This window comes from Anguilla rostrata, chromosome 8 (genome assembly GCF_018555375.3).
Source record: "Anguilla rostrata isolate EN2019 chromosome 8, ASM1855537v3, whole genome shotgun sequence".
Classification (NCBI taxonomy): Eukaryota; Metazoa; Chordata; class Actinopteri; order Anguilliformes; family Anguillidae; genus Anguilla; species Anguilla rostrata.
In genome coordinates this window covers 15,634,355-15,659,246 of record NC_057940.1, presented here as the reverse complement: position 1 = coordinate 15,659,246, position 24,892 = coordinate 15,634,355, and the positions used below count along the sequence as shown (strand labels likewise).

The 24,892-nt window shown below is 40.1% G+C and overlaps 2 protein-coding genes and 1 long non-coding RNA gene across 4 annotated transcripts; 2 read left to right on the top strand and 1 right to left on the bottom strand.

Annotated features, from left to right (window-relative positions):
- The first annotated feature begins 266 nt into the window (after positions 1-266).
- Positions 267-10,066, top strand: LOC135260935 (divergent protein kinase domain 1C-like). 2 transcript variants are annotated; one of them, XM_064346688.1, is made up of 4 exons: positions 267-657; positions 6,977-7,654; positions 8,184-8,348; positions 8,501-10,066. In XM_064346688.1, exons 1-4 carry the CDS (start codon positions 469-471, stop codon positions 8,720-8,722), a joined length of 1,254 nt encoding a protein of 417 aa, XP_064202758.1. In that variant the 5' UTR covers positions 267-468; the 3' UTR covers positions 8,723-10,066. The 2 variants fall into 2 exon arrangements, with proteins under 2 accessions (XP_064202758.1, XP_064202759.1); XM_064346689.1 differs by having other exon boundaries at positions 8,184-8,381; positions 8,501-8,633.
- LOC135260937 (uncharacterized) lies at positions 9,510-14,741 on the bottom strand. The gene is made up of 2 exons (XR_010331782.1): positions 14,328-14,741; positions 9,510-11,468 (listed from the first exon to the last, which is right to left on the bottom strand). It is a non-coding gene; the product is annotated as an uncharacterized LOC135260937 (long non-coding RNA).
- LOC135260936 (cytochrome b5) lies at positions 13,946-24,738 on the top strand. Its single transcript, XM_064346691.1, has 5 exons — positions 13,946-14,290; positions 17,694-17,822; positions 21,087-21,116; positions 21,815-21,849; positions 22,354-24,738. Exons 1-5 carry the CDS (start codon positions 14,150-14,152, stop codon positions 22,433-22,435), a joined length of 417 nt encoding a protein of 138 aa, XP_064202761.1. The 5' UTR covers positions 13,946-14,149; the 3' UTR covers positions 22,436-24,738.
- The last annotated feature ends 154 nt before the right edge of the window (positions 24,739-24,892 follow it).

Genomic DNA, 24,892 nt, shown 5'->3' with positions numbered 1-24,892 from the left:
TTAACCCCCTACGTCATGAACAGATAACTTTTCTGGGGGTGAGACACCAGCAGTGAGACAAGGGTGTGAGACACAGAAAAGTGCTTCAGAATAGAAAGGAACTTCTTTGCGTTGAACTTTCTTATTGAGCGCTGGTGGAGTGGGAGGAGCAGACCCAGACACAGAGCCCTTCCACACAGGAAGCAGGGAGGGAGGGAGTGAGGAGGAGTTCAGGAAAGGGGGGCGTGAGCATGTGTGTATGTGAGTGAGAGAGAGACAGAGTGGGAGTGATCAAGTGGGAGCAAGCATGAGAAGCAGACTGGGAGAGAGGCAACACCAGAGTTCGTCCTCAGATGGGGATGGAAGGTCCTTCTTTCTAGGAGGCTGTATGGCCAGTTGCCTTAAAGGGGCGCATGTTTCCAGAGAAAGAACTGGTGGCACAGCAGTCCTGAAGACCTAGGACTGGGCAGGAGGTGGACCCAGGAGGCCATGGGGTCACCGTGGAGGGGCTTTGCACTGTGGAGGCTGGGGCTGAGGACCCGCAAAAGAACAATCCTGCTGCTGGCCCTCTTCTGGTTTGGAACGTGGATGTTCTTCAGTGGTGTGGTCTTTGTGCACAAGACAATGTTCTCTGACCTCTGCACAGATAAAAAGAGCAAGCAGATTCTGCAGGGAGTGGTAGGAGTTTTTTTTGCTACTTTTCTTCTGTCTATTGTTCTCTCATTCACACACACACACACACGCACACGCACACACACACACACACACACACACACATACAGGAAATATTGACTGCAGTCTATTTCCACGAAATCTTTTTCCAAACCCAACTTGCACACTGTTGTTCAGTAGGATGCAAAGTCTGTGTGTGTTTGTGTTTGTATATTTATAACACTGGAAATACCTTGTGTTGGTCTATCAAGTGGATCAGGAAACAAGAAAATGACATGTGCCTACGTGCCATGTGTATACTTTATTTTCAAGTTTACAGCGACCATGACAAGTTTCTGAGTTGACATTGCGATGAGCAGGTGAACCACAGTAAAATCGCGTATTGTACATTTCTGTACATTTACAGCTGAAACAAACAACTCAAAACAAGAGTTTGAGAAGTGCTTTGCATGAGCTCAGTCCAGAACAGATTCAGAGAGCAGATAGAGTACAATCCAACAGTACAAATCCCGTCTCTCATGCTAGATTCTCAACTTCTTAAGTCTCTCAGGAAGGGAAGGGACCGGTCTGTGAGAAGAATACTAAAGAGACCGCATACTTTATTTACTGTACCACCCTTTGTTCTCTTTATCCCTTTAAGGTTACAAATATCTAGTAAAATATCTAATGTTGATGCAATAATCATAACTAGTAACTGAAAGCAATGGAGGTCTAGAACACACACTTGGAATTTTGAAAAAAAAAAAAAAACATAAAAAAACCTAATTTTCCAAGATTTATGCAGACATTAGCTTTAATAACCTTAGCATTGTTTGGCACATTTTGTACTTTTGAAGAAAAGATTATACATAAGAAACCGAATTCTGGCAGCCGAAGGCCATCAGGATGAAAATTAATGCAACTTAGAGGAAATACTCTCAGCGAAATACTTTTTAAAAATTCTCGATTATTTAAGATAAAATAAATTGAACAAAGATAATCGCAAGGAATCATGCAATGAAAATATTTGACTTTCTAATGACTTTTTACCTACTTTTAGCATTAAGTTAATTTGTGTCCAAGTATCGAACATTGCATTAGCACTATTTCTGCACTGGCGGTCATGAGAAGAGCTTTCTGAGCAGACACTGGAGCACTGCAGTATGAGATACTGGACCAGCTACATATTTTCAATAGCCCAAGGGAGGGGAGTAGGATATGTGTGGCAAACTGCTTATATGGACAAATTGTAAAAAGTTGCTTGGACAAGAACCGGGATGGATTTTATGTTCTTTTGAACAATTAAAAAAAGGTAAATCCTGAACACAGGACAGCAATGCCTTCCCCTGACAAAAACAGAAATTATAAATATACCAACCCCAGTGCCCCTTGTCTATTCATAAAGCATATTACTCCTATAGTTACCTGGAAATAACCCTGAACATTTCCCACTGCCTTGGAAAGAGGCTAATTTCACCCATACACAGAAGCAATTATCAGTCTATTGTCTCTCTAGTGTGATCTTGGAGAAAGGGAAGAGGTGATCGGATGGTTTTGTGTTTGTCCTTCCAAAGCAGAATTATAAGTTAGACACTCTGCCTCAGAGGTGATTGGATAGCTGAGAAGAAAGAGAAGGGAGAAGCAGCGGAGAAAAGGGTTTGAACAAGAAACCATAAACCAGGAGAAAAGCTGCTTGAGGAATAGGCAGCTGGTTCCTTTTATGTAATTGAGTTCAATTTAGTAACATTCCCTAAAGAAGACTGGGTTACTATAACTACTTTCGAGTGATCAGAAATAAGTTTTTACATCAAAGTGAAATCAAGTTTAATTTTTTAAAATTAATTTAAAGTAATTTAAAGGCAAAAAAATGTATGCTGCCATATTAGCCCTGTTACGTGTCATGATCCAGATATGTGGCCCGATTTTCTACTTAAATTCAACTTTTAATTCATTTAGATTTTTAAAATTTCCTCATCACTGCTTTTCCTTAGATCTCTGTCAACACAGAGGCTAGTTTGTTGTGTTGAGTGAATCTCTTTTGATTCTTTTTCTTTTTTTTTCTCTCTTGGGCCCTTCAGAAACAGGTGGGAAGAAATAAATATGAACAATGCTTTTATGTGACAGATAGGCATATTTAAGTAAAACATATGATTGGTGAATACAAAATCCAGCAAGCTTGTTAATCAGGGAAACAAATCATAAACAGGTTTAGTAACCTGGATTTGAGTCAGGGATAAAATGAAGCCTTTGGGGGTAGTAAGCACTGCACAACACTACTCTATTGCTGCAGCATATAGCACCAAAATATAAATCAAGTTCTTGTGAAATGGAGTCATTCAGAGTTGCACCTCCTCCAGAGTTTTTCAGGAATGCTTGAACCTACGTGGCTATGCATTGCACTTGCTCTTCTAATTCCAACTTGGCTTGGCCTGAAACATAAGGGCATCTAATGACAACCGTCTGTTTGGCAGGGAGAGGACCATTTTCTCTGGAAAACATGTCTGAATGATCATATTTAACCTATGTTCCAAAAACAACGGCATCTGGAATCACAGGCGGGTAGATAAGCTCATTTAAATAGATATCCAGGGTTTTCTTCCGAAAAAGTCACAAAGACAAAGAAGTAAAAATCAAGTCAAAAGCATTCAATCATTTTACAAAGAAGTTTCCAGAATACACTTTCTTTACCCAATTCTATAAGATACAGACAGTGTGGCCAGAAAGTCTATCTCACACATAATCTATGGTTCAGATATGATTTGCTGAACTTGGCACTGGTCAAATGACCAGTAAATTCACTGCATGGGAGTGTTTTCCTCAGAACTGTCTCCAGACCTGCTTACTGTCTACAGTAAATCTGTGCTTCTATTCTTGGCAGTAAACTGGTAGTTTCATGCCGATAATCATCTTCAGCATTTAGTTGCTCTATGATTAAAGTTTTCCAGGCCAATTTGGGTACATTATGCCCACTGTAGGCCCATAACCACATGAACTGAGTGAAGATAGTAACTTCAGAGTGTAGAGGTGGATTTGAACCCAAAAACGGAAATGCATAGGTAATATGCAGGTTGTGTACAGGTACAGATACTGATTTCTTCATTTCTGCATTATCATAAGCAGAGTGCCACTGGGATTCAGAAAAGGTCACATTTTCTTTGACGTGTTTCTGGATTGCATGAACCAGTGCTGTAGATTGGAGACTGGACAGAGCTGCACGCTGACTCTAGAGATTAAATCTTTGGAGTGCAGTTCTGTGTGTAATCTTCTGCAAGTCAGGCAGTCTGTGACTGTAATTTTGGTCTTATCATTGTTTGGATCTGTGAATTTTATTGCTCAGAAGAATCAATCGATTGCCGTACTGGCATGTGAAAGCTTCTACATTTCAGCAAACTGTTTTCGAGGTGTTCACAGTCAAAGCTATTTGGCATCAAGCCACAGAGCTCAAGAATATGCATCATACAACTGAGCATTTATATAACTGTTTTAACTTGATATAGTCATCAAAATCTTGATAAATATTTGAATGTTTTGTACATTACATCAATAATACATAACTCTCTGTTAACAATAAAAATAGGCAGATTCCTTTAGAATATTGTGTATGTGGACAGCAGGTGATTCAGTCAGTTTTGATTCATCATTTGCCTTTGCTGGATCTAAACATCAAAATTAATTTTAGAAAAATAAAAACATTTAAATTTCTATTACAATTCATTCACAGTATAGGTTTCAGAACCAGCTTACCCAATGTTGGTACTGAACCATCTTTTGAAACTTACAATTGTCATGGTTCTGTGTTTCCGTCTGTCTTTCCTTGTTGGGCCGCCAGATGGCGGCACTTCTGTTTTGTGTCCTGCTCCCCCTGTTTAATTGTATTATTGCTTTCAATTATTCTATTATTGTTTTTGGGTTGTCTCGTTTTCCCTTCCCTCTCTGTGGCCTGATTGTTCATGGTGCCCTCCTGTGTCTCTTCAGTGTCTGGTCTATTTAAGTTCCCTTCTTCCTTGACTCAGGTGCTGGATCCTTGTTTGTTTTTTGTGTGCATATTGGATGGTGTTTCGGTTTGTGCTCCTTCTTGTTCTTGTGACTCAGTGTTTTGCCGTGAGTGTCTTCCTCCCTGCCCGTGTTCTGTTTTTGCATTGTTTTTTTGAATTTCTGCTTTTCTCTGTTTTTGCGCAAGTCCTTTTTTGACTTGCCCTGCGCAGCTTCGTTTTTGTTCCCTTTTGTTTTTTGTTCTAATTAAAAGCAACATTCCTGGTTTTGCGTTCACTCTGTGGATTTTGAGTGTTTTTTGACTCTGCGTTTGGGTCCATTCCCTCGCCCACCTTGACAACAAGGTCATTAAACACCTTTATATCAGTGCAATATTTGCTTAATGTACTGTATATTGTATGTTGTAAAAGAAGTCCACCTGCATAAAATCAGATGAGGCAAATTTTCAGCTTGTCTTTTCACATAGTGTGTGTTTTTGTTATTTGAGTGGAAAGCATAGGTTTGTATTTTTCTCCTTCCAACTGACTGAATGCTGTACATTCCATCCAGAAATTTCTTTACACACCATTAAGAACATTCTCCTGCTGGTAACAGACTGCTCCCAGATTATCATATATGATATGAGACTCTCCTAAGACTGTCCGTGCCTGGCGAGCTGAACAGATGGCTTGAGAATGGTCAGGTGCACTGTGTGCCATTGTTGGCATAATTATGAAGTAGCACAAAGCGCTTCTCGTGTTTACCTTTATCCTGTAAGCTTGTGTTTCAGGACTTCTGACTTGCCAATATTAACTGTTTCCTAGCTGGTATCGCAACTGTCAGTGTCATTGTCACCGTTTTTTTTGCTGGAACAGCTCAAAACACCTTGTGTGGAAATAGTAGGGACATTCAGTCCACCCTATACTACAGTTTTACTTTCATTCAGACTTGCATGTTTTAAAAAATGGGATGTGATTTAGAGGGGTCTGACTCTTTTTAGGTTGTGCTTTTCAGATGTAACCGTTATTTATCTTTAATATCAGGAACATATTTTAAGCCTTTTTTATGCTATTTGTTTATGAACTGCAGTGTCCTAAAGACAAGGAGCCAATACTGATCTAGGCAATTGATGAACCTTTTTTGAAAGCTCTACCTTCATGTGCTTACCTGGCCAAAAATGAAGTGCTGTGGGATATTTTTTTTCCCTCTTGAAGCTGAATTGACTTCAGTGAGGGAGCACATAGAGCAACTTCATAAGATATAGCTGGGCCAAGAAAAATACCATTGATTTCAGTGGACTGTAAGTAAATGACCTCATTTGATAAAAAATAATATCTTTCACATTTCCCAGTCCCTTGTTTCCTTCTGTGGAAGTATGAAGGGTATAACCCATATGATGTCATCGTTTAAGGAATGAATTCTTCCAACAGAAGAGTCCCAACTAGGATATGAACTGACAACCTCCAGCCTCCAAAACTCTCCTCACATACAGGTCCTGAAAAAAACTCTTCACTGCCATCCACATGCAACTTTATAAACAACTTGTGCCTTGTTGGCAAGTAACCTGTAGACTCACCATATACTGTATGCTATCCTGCAACCCAAATTTGAAGATGGTCAGTTTTATGTTTGGTGCTGGACCGTGAAATTAAAACAGAATCGTTAACATCCGGAACAGCGGGTTCCGGGAGCACAGCCTGCAGCCCGAAAGACAGGTCACATGAGAAGCCCTGGGGTTTTACACGAGGGATCCCACAGAGGAAGGGAGAGCTCATAAAGCATTTCAGCTGGGCAGCATTCAGCTGGATAAAATGATGCTTACCTTTTCCACAGTACAAACAGCCCTGCAACTTCAGCACTACAGGACTGAACTGGGATAACTGTAATTCTTATGGGGTTCAATTTAAATGGAATATACTGCATTATACATTGTAAACATGTAAACTATACTATGAGAAATATTATTATAATAAATAATTAGCAGGCTATAATTCTGCTGTTTTATTTAATGCAGGATAGCAGAAGGGAACTACAACATTCATTTATAAAGTTTCAGATGGCTTCACTACTCTGGATTTTAATACTGTAATGCAACTAAAAAGGCTCTAGAAATTAATTCACTAGAAATTATCAACACATACAACTGGTTAATGCATAAGAATTTATGATTTTTGCCAGAAGTTTTGATTTTGATTGGACGATTGTGCATTTATACATATATGAATATGCATTTTTCAATTTTGTATATCCATACAGATTTTATAAATATGTTACATCTATATGTGGAGGACTCATATGAGGAAGAGAGCCAGTAATGATGTATGTTTATGAGTAAGTTTCAGTTGTGATTGAGCATCTCCCTCCCCTCTGGCAGTGTGAGGAGTACGGGCATGGCGTCCTGGCGGGGGACCTGTGTGAGGAGCTGTGCGTGAGCCACAGGGTGGAGTACAGACGCTGCCTGTACTACGAGCACGGCAAGAAGGTGATGCAGGCCGACTGGCGGGGAGTGCCCATCGTGCTGAAGTCCAAGCTGGAGAACTTCTCCTCCTACGAGGCTTTGGGTCCACTGGACTACCAGGAGGGAGCCAGCCCGTCGCCCTGGGACGCGGTCCTGTACGCCACGCTGGAGATCAGGAGCTCCCTGGGGCTGGAGCTGGGGGGCGCCGGGGAGGCGCTCCCGGGGGGGTTCCCGCGGGCCTCCACCCGGGCCGAGCTGGCCTCCCTCTGGTCCCTGCTCCAGCAGGAGGAGTACACCTTCTTCAGGACGCTGCAGGACCTCAGCCGGCACGTGGTGAAGGTGCTGGGCTCCTGCGGGCACTTCTACGCCGTGGAGTACCTCGTCGCCGGCCGGGGCTGGAGCCAGAACCTCTTCTCACAGGAGGCACTGCTGGGCCTGGAGGGGGGTGCCGACGGCAGGTCGGGGAGGGACATCGTGTTCCGGATCGCCCTCAGCTTCCTCGACATGGTGCGGCACTTTGAGAGCGACTTTCCCCACCGCCTACACCTCTGCGACATCAAGCCTGAAAATTTTGGGGTCCGGGGGGACCTCACGGTGAGTCCCGCCCCGTCTCTATTCTGACTGTAATTGATATAAATTTGAGGTCCGTGGGTCTCTGTTACAGCTTCAACATCTGCCGCAAAGGCTTAAACTTAACCGAACACACAGGCATCCAGACACAATCTTGGCCAGGCCGTTATAAAATGAGCTCACACACAATACACGTTATGCTGGATGACAGAGGCAGTCCAAGGTTCCCTGCGCAGTGAACCCCAAATTGCACATAATTTTCAAAATACAACATACGTAATTCGTAGCACTGCCAGATCCCTTCATGTTGGAAATAAAGCACAGTTTACTGTGAAACACAAGTGAATCCACTGGCTTATCACCATTTACTCCATTAGGAAAAGATGTTTGAGTTTTCGAAAATGCCAGAAATTACTGCATTGAAGTTTTCCCACTCGTGTACTGAATAAAGAAAGTGTGCCTAAGTCATGTCCAGCTAGCCTTCTGAATTTGTTTTAACAGAAATGTGAGTCCCCAGTGTTGTACTGACTGTGAAACACCATACCTCCTGCAGGTTGTGGCCATCGATGTTGACATGGCTTTCTTTGAGCCCAAAATGCAGAACATTCTAGAGCAGACCTGCTCCAGCGACGAAGACTGCAACTTCTTTGACTGCATTTCCAAATGCGACATGAAGGAAAACAAATGCAGCTCTGAGCGAGTGAACAGCAACTTGCAGGTGCAGCTTTGTTGAGATGCTTTACATGGTGCAGTAAGTCTGTGCTTAGAAGTAGAGGGAATGGAAATATAAAGCAAAACCAAATGTGCCCTTTCATTAAAGTCTCTAATACTTGGGACTAATCGCACCACCATTTGCCCTTTCTGTTCCAGGTGATCTGCAACAAAATCTTTAGACACTGGTTCCGTCCTTTGCTTCCAGTTTCCAGGGTGGAGCTCCCCCTAGAGGTGGAATTGCAGCGTGCGGTGCAGGATTGTGCAGAAATGGATGTCGCCAATGGTGTACACGCTCAAACTGTTCATCTCCACCTCCAAAGCCTTCTATCCCAGCTCCTGCAAAACGTCTCAGGACAGACGACAAGTTATGCCCGCTGAGCTATAAAATACTAACACCAGCTATCCAGCCTTCTGCTGAGTATAGGAGTATAGTATAAGATTGTGTTGAATGCCAATGTCTGCATTGCCAGTTGAACATTGGTTGGTGAAACGATTAAGTCTTTTGGCAAGGCAAATAAAAACAATGTTCAGGAATTTACTTTGATCGATTTATCTCTGTTGTTTGGACTGGACTCTGGCCCTAAAGTGCCGCTTGCTGTTGTCTTTGGTTACAGGTGGGAATAGCTGTAATCTCTGTACCACACTGAATGCACATTTCTGCATAACTTCATGTTCTCCACACTGATTTTTTGTGCTGTTCTACATGCACATAGTCTCATAACTCATAAGCATAAAGAAAAAGGAATTATGAGTTAGAAAGAGAAGCACAAAAACATTGAAAATGAAGACAATGAGAGCATAACCTAGTTTATGCGTGTAGGTAAATGCACTTTGTGAATTAAATGCATGATTGTGCATCATGTGAATGGCTCCTCTGAACCCTAGCATCACCTGAATCATTTTAGCCCAAGGCTCAGTGCTTCTTTCCTGCTTTGACTCTTTAATCCTGCTGGAGACCTGTCTTTCTCTATTCGGGTCAACAGTATCACAAGACAGGAAAGGCCTCTCCCATTTGGAAAGGCAAAATGTGTGAAATAATGGCTATAATTTGTGGTACATCTTAGGGTCTTGAATCTCCTCATCATATTTGTCAGTAATACTCTTTGAAAACGGACCACCTGTGTCAGTGCAGTTCCTTGCATATGCCAGACAGCTGTTGCTGCTCTGGGTTGAGATACACATCCCCATAGTACCGTGGAGGAGATTTTGGTGGTCACATGACTGTGCAGATGGACATCAGTAAGGCGTGGGAATTTTCAGCACTCTGGAAAAATTCCTGGCATCAGTATATTCTCAAGAGGAAACAGTACCTGTTTATTTTGGAGCCCAGAGACGCAAATGCTGAGATTGATAGTGCGACTCCACAGAGCCATTTTCCTGCTGAAGTTCACGAGGAGATTATAGTTTGAAGTCAAAACACATAACTGAACTGTAGTCATGGCAGAATGAAAACTGTATCTGAGTGCCTACCAAGAACTCACACTGTATAGGCATGGACCACTACATAAGAAGCAGTGTGAGTATATCTCCCTTTACAACAAACATAATATCAGTAAGACATCCCCTGCAAAAGAACCATTTTGTATTTGTTGGGATAAAACTGTTTACAGCAATTAACATTCATCACTCCGATAAGCACCACAAACTCTGAGACTTAATACTGTTACTTTATCTAACTGCCCCTTGATGTAATGATTAATCTTGAACAGTCAAGCCAGTAAAGTGGGTATTAGTACAATTCTGAAAATAAGCAAACAGAATAATCTACAAAGGGTTACTGTGCGTGATGTAGCCAATCTTTCACAGAAAAGCTAATTGAAGCCATGCAATTCACTGGGTTCAGAAAAATTTCTAATACTGAGTCATTGATATATTAGTTCATTTGAAGTACCCGATGTGTTGAAACATTCATGGCAATGTGCCATTATTTTCTCTTTCTCATCATAAAGCAGAATGACTAGAATGATTACATACAATGACCAATCAATGTGCAAGGGTGACTGGATCACATATTTTGTTTTTTTTAATAAGAATTTGCATTCTTGAATTAAATTCCAAATACCTGTACAAAAAAATTAATATCTCATTCAGTCTATTTTGCTCTTGTACACTGTTTGATTATTGCATGGACTCGTTCTAGTCGTTCTTATTCTATGCCCATTTTTATGCGTGCAATTATAAAACTGAACCTGTCAAACATTCATAAGCTATAATCAATAAATGCTTGCCTGCTATGATGCATGCTTATATGTTATACTTGCTATCTTGCTCAGTTAAATGATTAACTCAAGCAAGGTAACAGCAACAAAAATCGTATGATTCTTTGGAGAAAAGTTTTATTTTGCAGTAGATGGCAGCAAAATACAATTGTCGCAATATCCATATTTGTTTTCATTGTCCCATTTGCATTTTACTGCCATCTGCTGCAAAAAAAAAAGGTGTTTTGCATAACAAAAAAGGTTTACTTTTAAGCTGGACACAAAACTGCCACCTCATGCAGCTGCAACCTTACAAGGCAGGCTCACTATCTGCCATGATACACAGCCACACATGAATTAAAAGGATTAAACTTTCACAAGAAGACACCTGTCATTTTAGTGGCCGCTCACACCATGGCCCATATGAACTGGAAAACCGGAACCAATGTATTCATCAGGCATGCAGTACAAGCAGACACCTACAGGTTTGCATCATGGACAAGAGGTGTTTGAAATGGCACTTAATTCTGCTCAGCACACGCTCCTGTTTTTATTTTTCTTGAAATGTATTCGAAACTATATCAAAACCTAACTTCTTCAATTGCTCTAAACATATAGTCCCATTGGCTACAGTAAGAGTATATAGCTATGGAGTCCCACAAACTGGCAATGCATCAATGGGCAGCCATTGGCTAACCACCATCCCTCCATATTATAGTGTATTCTTGGTTCTAAGTCTCAGAGTCCAGCCTTGATCATGATCATATTATTGCGATGGAAACAGACCATGTGAGAACAGATACCTCTCCCAGGGGCACAATGTTTTACCTCAGGCAATAGGAGGTGGTTTCATTCTGTGTCAAAGCTGGGAAGACAGATCCAGCCAGCTGCAGCTGGTGGTACCCAGTCTGTCTCATCGAAGCCATCTCCAAAAGAGGAGAGAACATTCATCAAAACAACAGCATCTAGTTTAGGTGACCTTTTGAGATCCAGACCAGACAGCTTCATGCCTCCGAGTGATGTGTGTGTATATGTGTGTGTGCGTGTGCATGTGTGTGTGTGTGTGTGTGTGTGTGCGTGTGCCTGTACCTGTGCGTGTGTGTCTGCAAGTGTGGCTGATACATTGATACGGAACAGGTTTTTTAAAGGAAATCTAAAGAAAGCCCAACCTACAAGTGTGCTCTAAAGATTACTTGTGAGTACCTTTGTCTCGGAAACATCCCAAATGATTCTGCCAAGAAAAGCTATTTTACTGCCAGATATGTCATATCTCATTATCTGAACATGTTTTTCTTTTTTTTTCTCCAAAAGCAGTTTTCAGCAATAAAACTGTATAATGAGCATAGTGTTTTCATAAGTGTGTTATATTCTAATTTACTGTCGTCCAACTAGCAGCATCTGGCTTTTCAGTGATTTGTTGTCTGTGTCAGGAGGAAGGTTCAAACTAGAGCGCAGGTCTGTGTGATTTCACAGCTGACTGTCCTTGTCAATGAACTCAACCACAGACAGGGACGTAGAGAGGCCTTCAACACCAAGTATGCTGCCACTCTGTGTGTGTGTGCGTGCTTGTGTGTGTACGTGTGTGCGTGCCTGCGTGTCTGTGTGCGTGCTGGCATGTAAACAATGGTTGATAAGCACAGGAAACACAGCAGTTCCCAGTCATTCTTACAGGTCCATGAAAACTCTTCACCTAGCAGTTCATCCCCAACTTAATGACACTGGAAAAAAAACTAAGAAATAGCAGGAGGGACATCAATGTTTTGGCTCTGATAGTTTAAGTCTACAAGCAGCCATTGCATGCCCCCAGATGACCCAGAGAAAAAAAGTCCAATGTCCTTTGCTTGCAAACCCTTCTGAGTGGCCGCTTCAAATTCAAGTAATGAAATATACCCGTGGATCAGCAAATGGACCCAACTTCTTATCACAAATTACAAAGCTACTTCAAAGCATTTATGTTTTTCCAAATAGTGTGCCAAATGATTAAAAATAAGTAACTCAAAAGTTACATATTTTTCTTAAAAACTTATAAAAACTTAACCTTAAAGAAGTTATGAATATAGCTACAAGGAGATCCAATGCTCAGAATGTTTTAGAGAATACTTTTTAGAAAAATATCAGAAAACTCTCTGAGAGAGAGCTGGGAAATTGATAACATGCCATGAAATGTTCTCTTCATGGCCATGAACAATAGATAACGTTCTTTTTTTCCATTGCTTGGACAGTTGGTCATGGCCCAGTTTCAAGGCTGATCTGACCTTTGTAAAATAATGACAAGGACATGGTTGAGCTTCCAAGTGCACAGCCTTAACATGTCAAGGAGTGTCTATCTCTGTGTCATCTCTTGTGAGGATATTGAAGGAACTGGCCTCGATATAAATCAAAACACTTCAGGACACAAGCACTCCAAGACACCCGTCTGAAAATCTATATTGTGCAATTGAGAGTGGGTGCCTGATGATCTCTTCATGAGGAGCTGGGTTCATGTGAAAAACTGAAATGCTGAGTTCATATACCTCTTTATACAATACGTATTTACTCATGTAGAGAGTCATATGTGATGTTGCTGCAACTTTCTGGCAACAATGTAGTCCAGAGATTATGATTCTAACATGGTAATAACAAAGTGGCAGATTTGAATCCCAAGTGTAGCACTGACACTATAATTTGGGTGGAAAAACAAGTCTCATTCTTTACACGTTCAGATAAACACAGCTCTCAAAAATTCAAAGTGCAGTCAGACTCTGCTCTACTTCTCAAGAGGGAATTCAGCCATGGTTGAGGACACGTCTTACCACTTGTTGATTTAGGCCCATGAAAGGGAACTGAGGTGGGGGAGTGTCCTGCTTCATGTCATGTAATACTGCCATTAAATTTCTAAGTGTTTTGACGTATGTGCGTCCCTTTTTTTTCTTTTTTTACAGAGAATTCCATATATCAGACCTATTGCCACTTAAATAAGTATATTTTCTTAAAGCGGTCATTTAAAAAAAAGGGGTTATATATGGGCTTTTTGTGCCAATGGGTAAGCGCTAGTATAGCCTATTCATTCTTTGTGGAAATATAATTAGCGCGATATGTGTTTCTATATGGATAAAGAACGTTTAATTCGGGTAGGTAACCTTCAGGTACGAAATGTCGGACTGACATAAATATTTGTCTAACGTTCATCTGTACAACTTCCGAGAAAGAAAATCAAAGCCTTGCTCGAGGCGGTGCTCAGTGCGAACTACAGAACATACAGTAGTAGCCTACTTCCGAAAGTTGGTTGCGTGACTATCGATATTCGTGAGAAGGAGCTCAGAAGTTGAACTCCTGGACTTCGCTGAACTATCACCCAGTCATAATACGTGCGATGTCTATCGCGCTCGGTAAAGAGTTTGAGTGGCAGTCGTGTTAACCAATGGTGACAAGACAAACATTGCACTAACCAATCATGGTGTCTTGTAGAGTGACCGTGGGTAGAGCTCATGAGTGAAATAGATTTCTACACCCAAGGAAAAGTGCTGTATTCATGTTGCTCGACATTAATATAGTTTTGCTGAGTGTACTCGAACGAAGGCTAATTTAATAGCGATCTCTAAATAAGTTCATTTCAAACACTCTGATCATGAGTGGCACCGAAGAGCAATCGGTCACCCAGACGGTAAAATACTACAGGCTGTCAGAAGTGGAGGAACGGAACACGTTCAAGAGTACCTGGATTATTATCAACCACAAAATTTACGATGTTACTAAATTTCTGGAGGAGGTGAGAAATAAAACTGAGAATATATTATGGTATTTACCTCTTTTGCTCTTTTGAATTAGTAATAATCGTTGTAGCCTGGTTAGCAGGTGTCCTCAGATCTTCTGTTTATCCACAAGAAGATGCAAAGTCCTCTTCTCATTTAAATTAGCAGTTTTGAACTCACTTTTTGTCACACAGCTGACAGTAATGAAAAAAGTAAAGTTGTGTGTACGCATTGGGAGCATGTAATGCATTGTTAGTTTCTAAACTGATGTTACCTCAATGGCACTTCCTGTGTCGGGCGGATTGGCCAATCCTTCTAACGAGTTTTACGCAAACTGCTTGCTGTGTGTTTGCATATGTTAAGGTTTACAGTGATATGCTTATTTCTAAATATTCTTAGAGTTGTGGCTTATTTCCCCGCGCAGATCGCTTATTATGCGTGCATTCGATATGGACCAGGCTGTTCTTATTCAAGCCAGTTGTTTTGCAACCACTATTAATGATTTATCTTGTTTGGACCCGAGGATGTCAATATAATCGCCTTTAGTTAACTTTTGATGGTCTCGACGCTTCATAGAAAAATGACCAAATTGTTTATTGTCTGATCTGATTTAGTTTGGTGTTAATGTTGTAGATATAGCTAACCGTCTGCAAATAATATTACAGGTAATTGAACATTCAAATTGCAATGTTAATCGACATCATCTTTCAGTGACCCATGGATTAAGTTAAACCTTGATTATCAAAACGGAGGTAAATTTGACCAGACAGGGGTCTTAAGTTCTGAAAGTATGGAAAATAATTTCACACCGCTAGGTATCTTTACATTACATTATAATCCATGGACTAAATCAAATTATTATATATTATATATGATTAATATTATACATTATATGTTTTCAGAACTAAATATAGGCTAGCAGCACACACGTGCAGGCACACACACAGTTATCATTTATTTGTAATGTAATTGTTGAACTTGTGGCAGTAATCTTATCAGTGTGCGTGCGGCATGGACTACCTTTACCTGTCCCTGTGTGCTCAGAGAGTGCTGTTGAGGAATTCTCTTTTTGACCCTCAGAGTTCTCTTGACACTTGTTACATAATAGACTATAACCAGTAGCAGTGGCCTGCAGAATGTTTGCGTCCATGGATAAACATTTAAATGCAAATTTTAACAGTCTTTTTCTTCTTAAACTGGTTGGCAAGTTCAGCAGTTGGTCAGTCCACCTGTCTGAGCTGTTTGTGGAAGAAAAAATACCACTGAATTTAATTGTGGGTCAGACTGAACCCCGGCCAGTAATTAATTTTCTGGAGGGGGAGAGACGGGATACACTTAGCTGAGCTAGACGTGTCTGGCTCTTCAAGAATCTGTGCAACCTCCACCCCTCTCATTCCCCCTCATAGGAATGCATTGAATTCGAAATAGCAGTACTACTTCCTGGTTCAATCTGGGTCAGAGGCCCATAAAGGGATAGCCCTGAATTCATCCATTTGGTTCTAAGAGGTTACAAAACCACTGACAAAATTGATTAAATGAAAATGTGAACTTTGTTGCCTGATAGTGTATTTGGTACTTTGTTCAGTATTTCTGGATTATAGCCCTATGTGTCAGAAGTACTGGACTGTTAATATTAACCTACTTCCAGCTATATTACTAAACAAACATGTGGAATATTACCTTTTAATCTACTGTAGAATAAATAATATATGGAAAAGCATCTCCACCGCACTGATGAAAAATGTGTGTAAAATATTTCATGCCACACCTTGTCAGTGTATCACACCACATCTTCTTAAATGACTCTGAATACAAGACTCCTTGTATTCAGATATTTACCTTATATTTAGCCTACCTTATAAGGTAAATATCAACATACTTATGGTGTAAAAGACTGTTTCATATTTAGCAGATGCTGTTTTTCATTAACATTAGCTAAATGGTACAATAGTAGCACCCCAACGTGGAATCAAACCTGCAACCTGGGGCTTACAAGCCCAGCCCCCTAACTACTATGCTACATTGATGCCTGTATTCCCGTTTCATTTATCATGGGGCAGCTGGGGCATATGAGGTCTAACGCTGAAATTCATTCTTTTCAAGGAACAACGGACACAGGTCTTATGCTAGCTTTTCCATTTCGTCTGCTGAATAGGCCAATATTTAGACAAGAGGAAGCACTAACTGAAAAAAAGTTATTAAAAGTGTGATTTTTCATTGTAGCTTCTGTTGCTAATAAATAGATCCTGTCGTGTTTCTTTTACTCATGAACTGATTCTGCTGATTTCACAAAATCTTGGTTGAAGAATTTTTCTTATTAGCAAACCCAGGTGATTGGAACAAAATACTGGGGAGGAGTTAAACATTCTGAGCCTGGATTTTCCATTTGTGCTGCTAATGGCATTGTTATTAATGCTTGTAGATAGTAACAGGAATAACAATTGCAATGAATAGACTAGAACCATTAGTTGTAAGTTAACTCTGTTTGTGAGGTAGTCAATGTTGAACCACACTATGTTGAATACTTTATACAGTGCGTTGACTCATAAGTGCTTTATCAGGAGCTGCCATCTACAGTACTTGTGGTGTGTCTTTCCCCTGAGAAATAGGAAGTTGTGTGCTGCCAGAAAGATCATGTGTGCATACCACTCTTGCATCCTTGCATTTCCTATGCATGTGCAAGAAAGTGTGCACATATTTCTTTTTATGATTATTAGACTTATAGTATGTTTCTCTTGATGTAGCTAGATAACAGTTCTATGCTGTTTTAATGCACTCTTGCATGCCCCCATGGTACGTACCCCATTGCTCAGCCCTCTTCCAAAGAAGTGGCAAGATTTTTTAAAACCCAAAAACTTCGACTTAAAATTTTTTCAAGTGACTTCATGGGGGGGGGGGGTTTAAGATGCGTATTATAAACAGATTTGGCAACTCTGCAGAGCATGCATGATTCTGTCACCTACATCCCCTTCTGAGGGGAGGCCAAGAGCTCCAAAATGAATGGTGGGGGATTTGAGAAGTGGGAAAATTCCTGAAGGGGTGGGTTCTGGTAGGTTGTCTGTGGTTGCCAAACCGAGAGGGCTCTCTCTCAGCTTCTGGCAGTCTAAGGTGAAGATACTTTTGCCTTTAGCCTCAGTTAGAACTGCAAGGCCTTGGATGAATGAGGATTTGGCAGGAAAATAATAAGCCAGACGTTTTGACATTTTGGCTAAGTCGTTATTTTAGGTGTCGAGCCAAGCTGTGACCTGCTCAGGCAGTTTGCTTCCTATAATTACGTCACTGATCTATTTGATTGGCAAATTAATTGTCATGTAAATAGGTGGTAGGTTGTAACTGCTCAGTGTTTTCCACCTAACACCCTGAACACTGCAGCCTCAGTGGGACACCATTTGACCCCTGATCCCATGCCTTGGCCCCCAGCACCCTGGCGGCGAGGAGGTCCTTCGCGAGCAGGCTGGAGGTGATGCGACGGAGAGTTTCGAGGATGTGGGACACTCCACCGACGCCAGAGAAATGGCCCAGAGCTTCCTGATTGGCGAGCTGCACCCAGTAAGAGAACACCGCTCTGCCTGCTCGCCTGTTATCAAGTACTTACAGAAAACCTGTATGTTCTCTGCCATCACAATGAGCAATATATAAAACAATAATACAATACATATCTGAATGTGTAAATGATTCCTTCAGGCACTGCTTATTTTACTCACTGATGAGTCTGATTGGTTACTTAAAAACCAGGTATATGCGTGATCAGCCACAGTTTAAATGATTTTGCTATAAACCCAGAAGAATAGGTGAGAGGTTGTTTGTTTTTCAAGGGCAAAGAGCAGTGCCAGCTCTGTCCTTGAGTGAAATGATTTTGGCAAGTTGTTTAATTGCTAAGGACAATGTAGCTGAGTCATGCTTGTACATTTAAGGCTCATTGCCTTTTTCTCAGAGTGAGCCACAGAACTTGTATTTCGTTGTGCTTAAATTTAGCTTCATTTCAGTTCTAACTAAGGGCCCTGAGTTGTTGTAAAGAATACATTTGTTTTGTTTATTTAACTTTTAAAATTGGTTTCATTCCTTCACTGTAATAGGACTGGGGGTATATATATTGCCTTATTGGTGGTAAGCTGCCAGTATAATTGGTGAAATGAACTTGTAATGAACTAAATTTCTCAAATGGGTACATATGTTGTTTCAGTGTTCTTCAATGGCAAATGTTGCGAAGCTCAGCCAACGGAGGCAAAATATTTGTGAGAAACGGGCATACAGTAGCTTCTCAGATGATCCCATCTACTCTCATAGGCCTCAAACTGAGTGGTGTTTTGAAACTTGTTCAAAGACCTATGGACTAGCCTAGTCTCTCTGGCAAAAGAGATATTTAATGTCAAGATAATGTTTTTTTTTTAAATAATTTATAGAACTATATAAAATATGTTCTTGTTCTTTTTCTTATTATTCTTAATTTACTATCATTATTATTACTGCAAACAATAAATCTACATAGTTTTGTTATTAATATAATGTTATGTTATATAATATATTGAAAATGCATGCTTTGATAGGCTATTATTTCATTAAATTGATTTTAAATTTAGCAGAAAATTTCCCATTTCATTTTATTTACTTGTGGAAATTTGATGATGTTGTACAATCGCATGTGGGTCATTGTGCTGTCATGCTGATTTTTCCGCACCACTATATAACTGGTGGCCCATTTCCTTTATAATCATGGACAACAAAGATTGCATTGCATGGTGAAGAGAGTTTGCTGAAGGTAACATCAAACAGAAATTTTGATTTGGTTTGGAAACACATTTGAAAAAGAAGCAAACTTTATTTTGTGATTAAGGTACAGAAAATGTAGCATATTATGAGAAGCAGACCCACAAATCATCTTGAAAATAAATGCATTATTTTTACACTGGCAACTTTTTTCAGCCTTTTGAATTATGTATTGTACGTTTATTTGGCTTAAGTTATCATTACTAAGTCATTAAAGCCAGGGTTTCCCCCAGAAAAGTTGTTAGGCCCGGTGGCAAGTATCTTTTGGCTGGGCCCAGTGGCCCGGCGCGGCCCGGCGGCCAAGTGTCTTTTTTGATGGGGGCCCGGCGCGGGCCAGCAACAGACTGATGGCAGCATAGGGAGGGCCCTATAGTTTCTGTGATAACAGAATCATGGATGGAATCGCGGAATTGAGAATTTAAAAAAGCTATAACACAGATTCCATAGGGCCCTACATTAAGTCAGTGCTAAAAGCTGACTGGAGATTTGAAAATATGACTACGTAATGTGAATGTTGTTATAAATAAGTCATTTATTCAACACACATTTTAAAAAATCAACCACTATTTACAGCATAGCAGAGTCTTACAAAGAATCTGACAACAATGTACAGTCTTGTACATTGTTGCTGGGCACATTTCAGCAACAAAAGAAATTAAATTAAAATAAATAATATCAAGGTTTTTGCACTCTACAAAAAACTTGTATTCAAGTCCTTGGCTACTGAATCTTACAACAAGCCTTGGAATGCTGGGCACATTTACACATTTAAAAAACTGTCTAAGGTTTTTTGGCTTTTACAGTAGGCTACCTTTCCTCCTTGACATTATTCCTAAATGGCACTAAGTAAGTATCTGTGTTACTGACTGTTTGGCTAGCTAGCTAAGTTTGCTGCATGACCACGTCGTCATAAAATTTTTCCCAACCGTGAAAACTGCCTGACTTATTTACATTTTGGACAGATGTGGCTTGGCAGTAAATCTATCGTTGTTTCCGTCGCAGCACTTTAGACACAAGCAATATCGAAAAAATCCTGAAATTTCTTCTTATCGTGAAGAGTGCCCGGCCCTTAACCGTAGCGTTTTTCCCCAAAGATGGTATTTCTAGATATAGCCTAATTTTGGCGCTGTGTTAACACATTTCTACGGTTGCCAGTCAGGCACTCTTCACCATAAGAAGAAATGTTAGGATTTTTCCAATATTACTTGTGTCGAAAGTGCTGCGATGGAAACGATGGATTTACTCCATAGCCACATCCTTGCAAAATGTAAACAAGTCAGGCAGTTTTCACGGTCGGGAAGAATTTTATGACAACGTTGTCGTGCACATCAATCATCAAGCTAACGTTATTAATAAACAAGTGAAGTTCTTATTTCGATGGCGATTAATAAGTCATGTAATGTTACAATATATTGAACGTTACATTCATGCTACTATTTTAACGTTACCTACACACTGCTTAAGTTAATATAAAAAGAATGTACTTACCGACGAGATGAAGTGATAACGCAGTTTGCAACAAGGTTAGTTAGCCTACTAAATAAGAAATGGTGGCTTGCTAAGTAACGTTAGCTTGTTATAGTTGGAAGTGTCAAGTGTCGAACGTCACTCTACGCAAAACAAGGGTAAAGAACACTGATCTCAGACCTGCTTTCCTACAGTGCATTCACGTTTAACCAACAGATGTCACTGGTGAGCTTTTCAACCAAGCCGCCCATTGTAACTGTAGTTTAAAAAACATCTTAAAAAATACATTATTTATTTATTTATTTATTTTATTTTTTTTTTAATTCAACTTAGGCCCCGTGGGCCGCCGGGTTTACAATACACTGGCGGAAACCCTGAAAGCAATTTGGCAGAATGTCATGCTTTTGTGTGATTCTTAAGTGTTGTTTAGATACTTAACCACTGTTCCTGATCGAAATCTCTGGGCCCCGCCTGCCACTAAATGTAATCAGAGAAGGAAGGAAAGTCTTGGCATTTTTGTGTAAAGGATTGACCGGCTCTCACATAGTAATTTCATCTGCTTTGTTTTTCTGTTCACAGGAAGACCGGCCTAAAATTGCAAAACCTCCAGTAAGTAAAATAAATCAGCGATGGAATTTCATGTTTAAAGACAATGAATACCCTGTCATTGTTATGAAACAATTCAGCTACTATATTAACATTTAGGTTTAAGCATTAAGCAGAAAGTCTTATTTCAAGAAAACTACTGGTTTACAGCCTCTGGTACAAAGTGCTTGCTGGGGCAGGTTCAGTTTTTGGTTTTTACCTCTTTTTAGAGGAAGAACATTATGCACCCACATTGTAATGTGCCTCATTTACAGAACTGAGGACAGCCTTAGTATGATGTTAATGGGTAACTTTCCAATTTTACCTAATTTTAGAAATAATTGTCCTGCAAATTGAGGACAGTGGCAGATACCAAACCTTTTTAATGTAACTGATATCGCAATTCACGTTTAGTCATCTATTTTATTTTTAAGACTGCACTCTTCATCACTACATGTTTCTTACATTGTACAGTGTAGGCTCGTCAGCTCTGTACTATTAGGAGAAAACATTCCCAGAATCAGTATTATATGTGAACATGAGAAGCTTCTCTTTGATAAAATATTAATAAAATATTACTCCTTTAGAATAGGCTGTATGGTTCCAAATGCCAGTTATGTGTGTGTGTGTGTGTGTGTGCGCATGTGTGTTCTTACAATCTCACACTATACCTTTTTTTTGAACTGCAGTTCATATTTTTTTTATGTTTTTCTTCCTCTCAGGAGTCTAATGTTATAACAGTGGCAGACAATACAAGGTATGCTCCCCAATGGTAGTTTAATCATGTCTGATGTTGATTGAGTCTATTATGACCACTAATGCTCACTGTTCATGCTTGTGAGCGTTCAGGTATGCACCAAAGGTAAAATAAAGCTATATTTCCACTTATCCAAACTACCCATCTACCCATCCAGATTAGTAGTGCCCCATAATATTTGTGTGATTTGGTTGTGATTTTGCGGGGATATACACAGTTGGCGTACTTCAGCAGAAAGTAGTTTTCGATGAAACTTTGCACAACAAGACCTCGTTAAGTACAGGAGCTAGAGGCACAGCGAAATAAATCCCTCACTGCAAAAAAAACAAAGTAAAAATTGAAGGAGAGCAGAGGTTTTAGGTAGACCTTGCAGCCCTCTAAATACTGAAATGATGTTTTTTTACAGAATGTCTTTCCTTTCTGGTTTCTACTTTGATATTAACGTGTTTTCCCTCTCTTCTCCTCTCCTCTGCCCTCCTCTCCTCTTTCTCCACACATCTACAGCTGGTGGGTAAGCTGGGTGATCCCTGGCCTCGCTGCAGCCATTGTCACTCTTCTGTTCCGTTTGTTCACGTCAGAGGACTGACCCCTGTCCCCCCCAAATGCAAATATTAACCACTTCCTGTAGCGCTAGTACTATGCTGGACAGAGCTGCAAAACCGCAAGTGTCTTGCCGAATGTGAAGTTCAAAAGCAGTTCTGCCAGAGTTTCAACTAATCCAGCCAATCACTCTGCAACTTTGTAAATTCTGCAAATTAAGGCATTCAATTTTTGTTGTTTTTGTTGTCGCCAAGTGGTTTCCCTCTCAAAGAGATTTAAATATTGATGTAGAAAATACATTGTGATTTAGCCTGTATTTTAGGCTTGTTCATTCTGACTCTTGTAATTAATGTGTAAAGTGATAATGTAAATGTCTAGATTTTTATGGCCAGATAATAATCCCAGAACCAATACATTCCATAATTTAGCTAAGAGAAGGTTTTATATGAGTCCATTTGCACAGCAGTTTGAGTCATTGCTCATCTTTAAGGAACCCTGGATATTTATGGGTCAATTTTAAAGGAAATTTTCATAAAATGCGCAATCAATTAAGAGAATTGGAATTGCCAACTTTATGCAGCATGTAAATGATTAAATATTATGAACATAATATGTTAATGAATATAGAAAAGGCCGATTCAACTCATTGACCAACAGCAGTTATCCTGGTACTAAAATGGAATTATTCTAAAGGAATAATTGTGATAAATATGTGAGCCTTGCCATTCTGGAATTAAGCCATGACTGTCCTCGTTCTGCTTTAAGTGAAATTGAGGATCATTTGGATGTGAATCTTCTACAGAAAGTGACTTCATCCACTATCAGGACAGAAGGACAGTAGGCTCCTTTTGTGAGGGACATGGGGCTTTAGCCCAATTACATCATCACATTGTTCACTGTCACGTGCACAAGGAGGGTTATGGTTAAAAGCCACAGAAGGCACTCCTCCGTTAGGGATTCAAAATGGAGACTGCGGTTCAATGTGTGTCTTAAGTACAGGGTACATTACCCAGTGTTCAGTGTTTTAAAAGCAGGGTTTCAGCTGCTCTTGTTCCTCCAGGAGAATGGCTTGATTCCAAACAGAGCTCTCTCTGGACTTGGATTACGGACTGGCGGACTTTAATGGCATATTTCAGGGGACCTGTGAGCCCATGAGTGGACAAGGGTGAAATAGGACAAGACTTCTGACACCACCCAATACAGTAAAGCGCTGGCGAGTGTTTCCGAGAATATTTAACAGGACAGCTTTAAAATAAGTGAATGACTTTTGAAAGGAAAATTATATGAAAGGGGGGCAAGTGAGGAGAAAGCGAATATGTTGTTGTCTATTGCAAGCAGTGTTATACAATTGCAGCATGAATAAGGCTGGGCATATTTGTCAGGGAAAATATTGGCTAACAGTAGTCACAGCAAAGTTGTTGGAAATCAATGAGAACTGAAAAAAGGCAAAAATCAATGACCAAGTGTTTTTAAAACATTAATTTATTAAATTATCCAAAATTTCATGGGTAGCACTGGGAAATGATTGAACTAAAATGTGCAGCTGCAGTGGCCTTGAAAGTGCTTGAAGTTTCTGAAAAATTAGCTGGCAGTCAGTTGCCGCAACGAACACATAAAAAAGAATAAAATGCATTAGATAGACTGGTGCATTTAATCAGTTCAGTCCATCATGGAATGCAAGTGCATGTTTTTGTAGTTATACATGCAAATCATGCCCCTCATTTACCTACTAAAATAATAATAATGCCTACGTCATTGACCTGAAATGAATTTTGGGTCATTACCTCGGTCAATGATGTGGAATTAACGAGAGGGTAGCTAGAGGGCGCAAAACGTCTGCGCAAAAGTCACTCCCAAAAAAGCTGTTTTGACAATTGGACAGTCCTAAGCCCTCATGGACTTGATGGGAACATCCCTTTGAGTCCATGAGTTCCCAAGTCCAGAGAATGGGATTCAGCCAGTATTACAGGAAGACTTGTGCTGGAAAATGAAAGTTCTTCTCAGATGCGTTTGCTTTCCTGTCCCTCAGAGGGTGCAGTTGCAGCTCAAGAATAAGTGCTTTGCATTGGATTACTGTGCATTTTAACTGGGTGTAGTCCTACTGCTAACTATCCTTTAAGAGCAGAAGTTCTTCAGATAGTGAATCTGTTCAGGGGACATGGCTGAAACTGCTGTTCGGTGGACTCCCTCATTCCTGTCCCAGGTCTATCACTGTGTGAAAGCAAAACTAAAGGCAGTGACAGTAGATCCCCAACTGGTCTGTGTACAGTCCTCCCTCTTGTGATAATGTATCTCTATTGCTTGAAATTTTATACATTATACAATAAATTGTGTCTGAGTTGCCGTGAAGTTCTCTTGATGTTTTTCCTTGGTTTGCTTTCGAGATTCTCGAGAGGTTTGGTCTGTAACCTGAAGAATTAGGTTGGAAAGGTAAGAATCTATAATATATGAGATCAGATACTATACTTAGGAATGTTTATTATTAATGCTATTTATTCTTGGA